Genomic DNA, 11,053 nt, shown 5'->3' on the forward strand with positions numbered 1-11,053 from the left:
GGGAACATGCCAATTTTATAGTAGTACTGTTCTTATCCTTCCAAGCTATGGAAGTGTGTATGTGATCATACTGTGTCTATCAGAGTCCATACCTCAGATTTTCTAAATAGAAAGTAGGGAAATTGCTTTTTTCCTTTTTTTTTTTTTTTTAATTCTTTTACTGTTTGTCAGTATGAGAGATTGAAGCCAGAGAGGAGCCAAGATGAGAGACAGAATGAAAGATTGTCCATGGCACTTAGCTCTGAATTGTGATCCTTGACATTCTAAGTCTCTACAACTCTGTTCTGTGAGGTATTTGAGGATTCTGCAAATAAACTTTACCCCCTTTTCTGCTTAAAGTAGTTGGCAATGGGTTCCTGTCACTTGCCGGTAAGAGACAGAATAATTGCTTTGCAGCTTGTGTCATGTCACACTTTTCAATTTTGTGATCTAGTAAGTGTTCTGCGTCTAGTCCCCTCACATCCACCGTACAGCCATGATTCCTTGCCTCTTCATGGTTTCTCCTACCTGAAGCTTCCTTATGTCTTTGTCATTCTGCTAATTCTTCCTGTATTGGGGAAAGGCCAAAGAGCATGCCCTGGTCTGCGTCAATACCAGTGAATTAAAGGAAAGTGGAAGGAGTGAGTCCTGTATTAGAAAGCCCTTGGCACTATAAAGCCTGTGATCATCACTCCTATACTACCACCAGACAACCTCGCTGGTCAATATTTCACCTGTTAACTATTAGGAAAGAGCAGAATTGAGTGCAGGGGGTCCTAGGTTTTAATCTGTCAGTTCTGAGAGTTTAGCAGGAATGGGGAAGGAGATTGGAATGATTCCGTATAGTAAAAGTTTGGCACTTCTATCATCCATATCCCTTAGCTTTCCTTTTGTGTTTTCTTATAGTTATGTCACCAAGAGAGTTATTAGAAATACTGATGCCTGGGTCCTACCCCTATAGATTCTGATATAATAGATCTGGATACAGTGTGGGCATTTGGATTTTTAAAAGCTCCCCAGGTACTTAAGTGTATCCAAAGTTAACCACTGCTCTGTGGTGCCTGATCAGTCTGAACCTATTTTCATGGTTAAGCATTCTGGACTGTTAACATCAATTTCTGCAGTGAAGGAGTAGGCAATGACTGCCCTAAGGTAAAGTTTTTCGTCCATGGAATGAATTGGGAAGTATTCAGTATTCCCTCCTCCTGTATTTTTTGGAAGAGTTTGTGAAGGATTACTGTTCATTCTTCCTTGATTTGATAGAATCATTTGGGCTTAGGCTTTTCCTTATGGGAAGTTTTTAAAATTACTGATTCAGTCTCTACTTATTATAGGTGTATTCAGATGTTCTATTTATTCTTGAGTAGTCTGTGTCTTCCTAGGAATTTTTCCACTTCATCTTAAGTAATCTAATTTGTTGGCATACAGTTCATAGTATTCCCTTTTGATCCTTTTTATTTCTGTAAACGTGGGTAGTAATGCCTACATTTTCATCCATAAATTTAGTAATTTCAGTTTTTCTTTTTTCTTGATTATTCTCCCTAAACATTTGTCAGTTTTATCACTTTCTCACTTTTGTTCAATGAACTCTGTTGATTTTTTTCTGTTCTTTTTCTATTTCAATAATTTCTGGTCTTTTATTATTTCTTTTCTTATACATGCTTTGGTTTAGTTTGCTTCTTTTTCTTTTTCTTTTTTCTTTTTTGTGGAGACAGGGTCTCACTCTATTGCCCAGGCTGAAGTGTGGTGGTACAGTCACGGCTCACTGCAGTCTCAACCTCCAAGCAGTCCTCCCCACTCAGCCTCCCTAGTAGCTGGAACTACAGGCATGTGCTATCATGCCCAGTTAATTTATTTTTTTAATTTTTAGTAGGGATGCGGTATCCCTATGTTGCCCAGGCTAGTATGAAAGCCCTGGCCTCAAGTGATCCTCTCGCTTTGGCCTCCCAAAGTGCTGGGATTACAGGTATGAACCACCCCCACGCCAGCCCTGTTATTCTTTTTCCAATTTCTTAAGGTGGAAGGTTAGGCTATTGATTTGTGATTTTTCTTCTTTTTTATTAATAAACTTTTTTTTAGAGTTTTGGGTTCATGGCAAATTGAGTGGAAAACACAGAGAGCTCCCATATAACACACAACCTTCCCACTATCAGCTTCCCTCACCACAGTGGTATGTTGCAGTCAGTCAATCTACATTAACACATTATTATCACACGAAGTCTGTAGTTTACATTAGGGTTCACACTTGATGTACATTCTATGTGGTTTTTTGTTGTTTTTTGCTTGAGATGGGGTCTCACTGTGTTATCCAGGCTGGAGTGCAGTGGCAGAATCTCAGCTCACCACAACCTCTGCCTCCCGGGCTCAAGTGATCCCACCTCAGCTTCCTGAGTAGCTGGGACCTCAGGTGCATGCTATCATGCCCAACTAATTTTTGTATTTTTAGTAGAGATGGGTTTTCACCACGTTACCCAGGCTGGTCTTGAACTCCTGGGCTCAAGCAATCCACCCACCTTGGCCTCCCAAAGTGCTGGGATTTCAGGCATGAGCCACCATGCTAGTGATTTTATGGGTTTTAACAAATGTAATGACATGTATCCCCCATTGTAGTATCATGCAGAATAGTTCACTGCCCTAGCAGTCCTCTGTGCTCTGCCTATTCATCCTTCTCTCCCCTTTAACTTCTGTCAACCACTGATCTTTTTACTGTCTCTAATTTTGCCTTTTCCAGACTGTTACATAGTTGGAATCAAACAGTAAATAGTCTTTTCAGATTGCCTTCTTTCACTTAGCAATATGCATTTTTCTCCATGTCTTTTCATGGCTTGATAGCTCATATGGATTTGGGGTTTTTTTGTTGTTGTTGTCTTGTGTTTTTGAGACAGGGTCTCGCTCTGTCACCCAGGCTGGAGTGCTGTGGTGCAGTCTTGGCTCACTGCAGCCTCCACCTCCTGAGCTCAAGTGATCCTCCCACTTCAGCCTCCTGTGTAACTGGGACTACAGGCACACACCACCAAGCTTGACTAATTTTTGTATTTTTGGTAGAGACTGGATTTCGCCATGTTGCCCAGGCTGGTCTTGAACTCCTGGACTCAAGCAACCCACCTGCTTTGGCTTCCCAAAGTGCTGACATTACAGGCATGAGGCACCACGCCTGGTCTTTGATTTTCTGTTTTTTTTTTTTTTTTTTTTTTTAAGAGATAGTATCTTGCTATGTTGCCCAGGTTGGGCTTGAACTCACCTGGGCTCAAGACAATCCTTCTGCCTTGGCCTCCCAGGTATCTGAGACTACAGGTAAACACCACCATGCTGGCTTCACTTGTTTTGGGCACTGAATAATACTCCATTATCTGGAGTTCTTTTTCAAATATAAGTGTTTACAGGTATACATTTCCATCTGAGTACAGCTTTCACCACCTGCCACAAGCTTTAGTATGTTGGTGAAGTAGTTTGTATAGGAAAGGCAAGATAAACCCTTGCTTACTTTCATTTATTCACAAGTTTTGAAAATAATGAGTAGGTTCTGTAGTGTGCCAATTATGAATTTGCTTTCAGTTCTACATTTATCCTTTTTGTTTGCTCTGTGAAATTGACTTGGGTCTTTGAAGTTATTTATTCTTTGCCAGCTGGCAGATATTAAACCTTGTCAGCAGAGGGCACTGGAGAGATACTGCAGGAGGAAAGGGTTTTGGCTCCTGTTTCTGGTTTCAGTGTGGCAGGTTTCTGTGGTCTGGACTTCTTCAGTGGCTTCTGCAATGCACTGGCTTCTTCAGTGCCTGGCTATGGCATTACATAGTGACCAGTTGTCAGTAACTTCTCCTAGCACTCCCCGCAGATGGTTTGTAGTAGAGTATCTCTGGTGAGACACCTCCCCAAGGATGGCGTCAACCAGCACTCCAGAAGAAAAATGTCTGGCAACTTCCATGCCATCCAGTGAGCCACAGACCTTTTCTCTTAACAAGGTCTGCATGCCAGCTCTGGTCTCAGCTCTTCCTTTGACACTCTTATCTCAGCCCTAGCTGCTCCTTATATATGCTAATCCTGTTTTGGAATTATCTTGTTTGTTTACCAATCTATTATTATTCCAACCCCCTAATATACTTAATAAACCTTTAAATAAAACTTATTTTTTTTAAAAAATGTAATTCCTGTTCAAAAAGTAGGGTTCCTCTCTCCTGATTAGACCCAGACTGATACACCTGGTAATTTCTAAAGGTGACTACAAGGTTTGATGAGCTAACCTGTCAAAATTAAGGATGTTCAACAAAGGACAAAATTAATAAACTTAATGGAATAGAAGACAATTTAAATGTCTAAAACTGACCATTGATACCAGCAATATACAAGAGACCATCAGAAAAAAAAAAAAGGCAGTGGATATGGAGAAGCAGTTTTAAAAAGATCATCAGGAAATGTTTGGGGCGGCGCGGTGGCTCACGCCTGTAATCCCAGCACTTTCAGAGGCCTAGGCGGGCGGATCACCTGAGGTCGGGAGTTCAAGACCAGCCTGGCCAATAGAATGAAACCCCCATCTCTACTAAAAATACAAAAATTAGTCGGGCGTGGTGGTGGGTGCCTGTAATCCCAGCTATTCGGGAGGCTGAAGCATAAGAATCGCTTGAACCCGGGAGGCGTAGTTTGCAGTGAGCAGAGATCGCGCCACTTCACCCCAGCCTGGGCGACAGAACGAGACTCAGTCTCAAAAAAAAAAAAAAAGTTTGGAGCCAGGAGTGGTGGGTCACGCCTGTAAGCCCAGCACTTTGGGAGGCCAAAGCGGAAGGATCGCTCGAGGCCAGGAGTTGTAGACCAGCCTAGGCAACATGGCGAAACCCGTCTCTCCTAAAAATAGCTGCGCATGGTGGCTCGGCCTGTAGTTCTAGCTACCCCGGGGGCTGAGGCGGGAGGATTACAGACTGAAGCTATAGTGAGCCATGATCGGACCACTGCACTCAAGCCTGGGTAAGGCAGCAAGACCCTCTATCAAAAAAGAAAGAAAACCACGATGATTACGCAAGTCGCCAACCTCTCCCTCCCGCGATTGTTGCTATTTCCATCCACCTACTAGTCTCCTCCTCCCGCCCGACACCTGGTGCGTCTATCTGACGTCACGAACGCGCCACACAGATTCGGGCTGCGCAACCTCTGTGGCCATCTACACGACGCGCAGATGCGAATATTCTCGCGGCGCCGGAAGTCCGGAGCACGTGATCTGGTGACAGTGCTCGCTTGGCTGTGCGACTCGATCTAGGTTCTGCGGCACGGGATGGCGGAGGCGCCTCCTGTCTCAGGTATTATCCCGGCCCGAGCGGGACTGGCCCCTTTCAGGGAACGGAAATTGGGTCAGTGACGAAGTTCTAGGGCCCCAGCTACTCATATCGCGAGAGTAGCGCATGCTAGGGCTGGGGATAGTGGCTCGGAAGGGCCAAGCCCCGCTCATCGTGCGTTCAGAGATCTCTCTTCTCTTGGACTAGGTGGTGAAGCCCAGTAACTGGGTTTAGGAGGAGAGAGGACTTGTCCCGGCGCTGCAAGTCGGTGTGGGTGTACTGCCCTCCCACAGGCTCTTTCTGGGGCAGCGGCGCACTGACCTTCGACAGGCGGGCGTCGGCCAGGTCACAGCCCGTGACGGTGGCGGGCTCTTGACGTGTAGGGTGTGGTGTGCTCATACTGCCTGGAGTGGTGGCGTGGGCGCGAGCCGAACTCCAGTAGTTTAGAGTCTCAGCCTGCTACGAACCTAGTGTGACTCAGTCTCAGTCTCCTCATCTGTCAGGTGGGAGTAGATAAGTTAATTCCTGTGATGGCTCCCGCCCTGTACTGTACCTATTCTATAATTGTTCACTCACTCCCCCTGCTGGAGTTGCCTCAGTGTGTAGTGACAGCCTCATTTGTTCGTTAATATAACATCCATTTCCTCAGGGTGTTCCATAGATCAGTGTTTTCCAAATTTGTTGGACAGCAACCAAAAGAAACATTTTGCATCACGACCTTAAATATTGAACACTTACATAAATATAAAAGCGAATCAGAAGTTTCTGGAAGCACTGGGGTTGCTTTGTTTGTTTTACAATCAGCAATATATTCTGTTTTCTATTTCGTTTAAAAATATGTCACAGCCCACTGCATTCATTTGATTTTATGGCCCACTCTGGGAAACAGGGCAGCAGTTTGCAGAATGGAGTTTGGAAACCATTGGTTTGAATCTTAGCTCTGTCCCCGACCAGCTGTTGGGGCACCAAGAAGACCATGTGTGTATCTGTATACTGGGTGGCAGGTAAAATGTATTTATTACTATGGTTCTTAGTTTAAAAAGTTGGGGCTGGGCGCAGTGGCTCACGCCTGTAATCCCAGCACTTTGGGAGGGTGAGGTGGACAGATCACGAACTCACGAGATGGAGACCATTCTGGCTAACACGGTGAAACCCCGTCTCTGCTAAAAATACAAAAAATTAGCCGGGCGTGGTGGCACGCGCCTGTAGTCCCAGCTACTCGGGAGGCTGAGGCAGGCGAATCGCTTGAACCCTGGAGGTGGAGGTTGCAGTGAGCCGAGATCACGCCACTGCACTCCAGCCTGGGCGACAGCGTGACTCCGTCTCAAAAAAAAAAAAAAAAAAAAAGTTGGAAAACACACTGCATTGGTATACCCTAGTCTTGTTCTAGATATTAAGTCTTCCTTGGGGTTGGAAAACTTTTTGGGCTGGGTATTTTGTTATTCTCCTTACCTAGTCCTTCACCAGATTCTCTAAACTGGATCCATCGATCGTCTCATCCACAGGCTCATTTCTGACTCATTTCTGTACCCTTCAGTGTTTGAAGAAGAATTGGGTGGGGCCTAGTTGTGAGTCATCGTGTTGAACTTTGGTGTTGTGCCCACGTTATTACCTCCAACCCGCAAAGTATCTAATGAGGCAAAATCTTCTAGTCCAAAGACCTCCTTACTCCTTTTCGTGTGCTTTAGTTTGATTTTGCTTTAGTTCCCATTCCAAGTTATTATTTTAGCATCATCTTTAGCCCACACCCTCATCATCAGAGTCTTTAAACAGAAGCCCAGTGCAGAGGATACCTTTCTGTCCATGAGCAGATTCTGCAATACCAGCCTTGTCTCTGGACTTTCTAATCTGCCAGTTGGATTTCTCTTTATTCTGCCCTACCCACCTGTTGGACACCTACTGTGCTGTTGTGTTATCTTGGATTCAGGGTACCACTTAGTTGTGTTGTAGCCATGGTGACTGGATATCCTATTTACTAACTTCCAGCTGCTTGAAATAGTGAAAAAAAAATTGGTGTCTCTGATCTTTGCCATGGCCAGATTCCTTATCAATGTGTCCTGTTTCCCTTCCTCATGTCTCTTATGGGTTTTTTTCCTGAGGGTTTTGCCTCCTGCCTCATGTCTAGTTGAACATATCCTGTATATGAATACATGCAACCTTCTCAGGATTCTCTAGTTACATCAACTCATTACTGCTTAACATGAAGCACTCTTTTCCCATCCTTTACTAGGCTTCTCTAGACATCTTTACTGATCTTATTTCTGCCCTTGTTTCCAGTCTTGCTTTTTCAAGCAAGAGAGAACTACACAATACCCATTGGTCCAATTTAACCATTTCAATCTTTAAATTATCTTATGTTTCCAGGATACCTCTGCCACCTTCTGCATTTGTCTAATCCCCTTGTCACTTTGTGAGGCCGCCCATCCTACCCCTTAGAATTCTGCCTATGTGAAAGCTTTCAGGACAAACCCTGAATTGGATGAGAGGTTACTCTATGACCTTTATGATCATTCCATTCTTCACTGTATGTGTCTGTGGTACCCACTGCCCGAACTCTGTTAGTGTAAGAGCATGGTCTCTAATACACATCCTGAGTTGGAACCCCAAGTCTTCCTTGGAATACTTCTGTGGCCTTGGGCAAGTTACTTACTCTCTGTGCTTCAGTTTTCTCATCAGGAATGTAGGAATTAAATGAGTTAATACATGTAAAGTGCTTAAGATAGTGCCTGGCACATAATACCTAATAAATGTTAGGCCTTATTATTAAACCTGAAATCCTCAGCCACTATACTGCACCCACCTATGCTCAAACCTCTGTGTTTCAGATACTCTGTAGTCCTAACAGCAATGATAGAGTACCATTTTAACCATTTTATGTGTGTTATTAACTTGCTTTACTCTTCATTGCAACTCTTTGATGTAGAGTTTGTTACTGTCATCATTACATGTAAGGAAACTGGGACTAAGTAACTTTCATAAAGTCACAATAAGTGGTAAGTGACTTAAACCCATGTCTTCCAGGTCTTATCAATTTATAGTATATTCTGTATGCTACACATAGTTCTGACTTTGCTACTAATTTTATGTCCTTAGGCAAACCATTTTGTCTTTGCACTTCAGGGACTGAATTGACTGTACCAAGAAGCATCTTCTGGGGGAACATGAGTGGGTTGAAGGGGAGTATGCTTAATTTTTTCCACTTTGGGATTGTAGACCATATCATAGAGACTGTGTTTGGAAAACCCAAAATATATTCCTAGGGGAAAGAGATGAAAACTAATACACTTCTTAAGTACTATTTATGAAATCATATTTAAATTTCTCAGTAACCACTGAAATAAGTATTGTCATCCTTTACCATAGACAAGGAAACTAAGGCTAAAAGCAGGCACGTGATATCCCTAAGTTCATACCGTAAGTTAGACAGGCGGACTTTAACCCATTTTGGCTTAGTCCAAAGCCTGTTTACCTGATCTTATACAATGCTGCTTTAGTGTTTTGAAAGAAGACCACACAGAACCTGATGATTGATATCCCTGAACTATTAGCTGGCCTTAAATTTTTGTAATAAAAGAAATACGTGTATACATAGCACTTTATGGCCCAGGTGAGCATTTTTACTCAATAGCACTTAGCTGTCATTGGCTATTGGTGTTTGGTTTTTGGACATGGAATAATGATTGATTAGTCCTCCACAAGCACCTGGAACCCACCACCTTCACTGGAAACATAGGTCTTACTTAACAGCATGTTTATACAAAGTCCTAAGGAAAATGATTTTTAGATTTGGCTTAGGAGTCTATGAGTTTCATGGATGAAGCTTAATTTCTTTACTGGCATGTCTATTTTTTATGTTCTAGGTACTTTTAAATTCAATACAGATGCTGCTGAATTCATTCCTCAGGAGAAAAAAAATTCTGGTCTAAATTGTGGGACTCAAAGGAGATTAGACTCTAATAGGATTGGTAGAAGAAATTACAGTTCACCACCTCCCTGTCACCTTTCCAGGCAGGTCCCTTATGATGAAATCTCTGCTGTTCATCAGCATAGTTATCATCCTTCAGGAAGCAAACCTAAGAGTCAACTGACGTCTTTCCAGTCCTCTCCTTATAATAAATCGCCCAAGAGCCATGGCCTTCAGAGTCAACCTTGGCAGAAATTGAGGAATGAGAAGCACCATATCAGAGTCAAAAAAGCACAGAGTCTTGCTGAGCAGACCTCAGATACAGCTGGATTAGAGAGCTCTACCAGATCAGAGAGTGGGACAGACCTCAGAGAACATAGCCCTTCTGAGAGTGAGAAGGAAGTTGTGGGTGCAGATCCCAGGGGAGCAAAACCCAAAAAAGCAACACAATTTGTATACAGCTATGGTAGAGGACCAAAAGTCAAGGGGAAACTCAAATGTGAATGGAGTAACCGAGCAACTCCAAAACCCGAGGATATTGGACCCGAAAATACCAAACCTGTGGGGGTTTTCCACCCTGACTCTTCAGATGCATCCTCTAGGAAAGGAGTATTGGATGGGTATGGAGCGAGACGAAATGAGCAGAGAAGATACCCACAGAAAAGGCCTCCCTGGGAAGTGGAGGGGGCCAGGCCACGACCAGGCAGAAATCCACCCAAACAGGAGGGCCACCGACATGCAAATACAGGACACAGAAACAACATGGGCCCCATTCCAAAGGATAACGTCAGTGAAAGACCAGCAAAATCTACCTGTGACAGTGAGAACTTGGCAGTCATCAACAAGTCTTCCAGGAGGGTTGACCAAGAGAAATGCACTGTACGGAGGCAGGATCCTCAAGTAGTATCTCCTTTCCCCAGAGGCAAACAGAACCACGTGCTAAAGAATGTGGAAACGCACACAGGTAAACCTACCTAGATTGGTGGAAGTATTTTGTTGTTTTTTTTAATTTAAATTTTTAAATAAGTCATATATTCACATAATTTAGAAAGCAGAAGGTATGAAAAGTTACACGGTGAAAAGTCTCAATCTTTATTCACTGTCTGCCTGAGTTCTACCACCACTCGCTGCTCCCCTCCCCAGTAGGTAACCACTTAGTTTTATGCATATCACAAGCAAATACAAATAATAATTCTTTTTCTTTTCCAAATGAGGAATTTTGTAAGGGTTTTCAAAAATGCAAATACGGGTGGTGTAGATGTCTGGTTACAAGATTGTATTTGAGTTGTGAAAGCACAAGTGGTGGGCCATAACACCTCTGCTGCCTCTGTTGGTTTCATCCTGCATCATCTCATCTGCCTCATCTGGTCTGCTTAGTTGCAGCAGTTCCTAACTGATCTTGTCATCTCTTAATTTCTCTTTCAGTTCACCTACAGCATCAGAGAGCAATCTTTATAAAACACATATTTTATTTATTTAGTTTTTTGAGAGGAGTCTCACTCTGTTGCTTAGGCTAGAGTACAGTGGTACCGATCCTGGCTCACCACAACCCCTCCTGGGTTCAGATGATTCTCCTGCCTTAGCCTCCCAAGTAGCTGGGATTACAGCCATGTGCCACCATTCCCAGCTGATTTTTGTATTTTTAGTGGAAAAGGGGTTTCACCATGTTGGCCAGGCTGGTCTCAAACTCCTGACCTCAGATGATCCGCCCGCCTCGGCCTCCCAAAGTGCTGGGATTACAGGCATGTGCCACCATTCCCAGCTAATTTTTGTATTTTTAGTGGAAAAGGGGTTTCACCATGTTGGCCAGGCTGGTCTCGAACTCCTGACTTCAGGTGATCCCCCCGCCTCGGCCTCCCAAAGTGCTGGGATTACAGGCGTGAGCCACCTAAAAATACAAAAATTA

General features: G+C 43.6%; 1 protein-coding gene across 1 annotated transcript in view; it reads left to right on the forward strand.

Annotated features, from left to right (window-relative positions):
* The first annotated feature begins 5,086 nt into the window (after window positions 1-5,086).
* NFX1 (nuclear transcription factor, X-box binding 1) overlaps window positions 5,087-11,053 on the forward strand; it is an 86,885-nt gene continuing 80,918 nt past the window's right edge. The window contains exons 1-2 of the mRNA XM_011926548.1: window positions 5,087-5,267; window positions 9,104-10,111. Coding sequence (XP_011781938.1) covers window positions 5,243-5,267; window positions 9,104-10,111 — 1,033 coding nt within the window. The 5' untranslated portion in view covers window positions 5,087-5,242. The remainder of the gene's footprint in view (window positions 5,268-9,103; window positions 10,112-11,053) is intronic.

The sequence above is a fragment of the Colobus angolensis genome, unplaced genomic scaffold (assembly GCF_000951035.1).
Source record: "Colobus angolensis palliatus isolate OR3802 unplaced genomic scaffold, Cang.pa_1.0 Scaffold690, whole genome shotgun sequence".
Lineage (NCBI taxonomy): Eukaryota > Metazoa > Chordata > Mammalia > Primates > Cercopithecidae > Colobus > Colobus angolensis.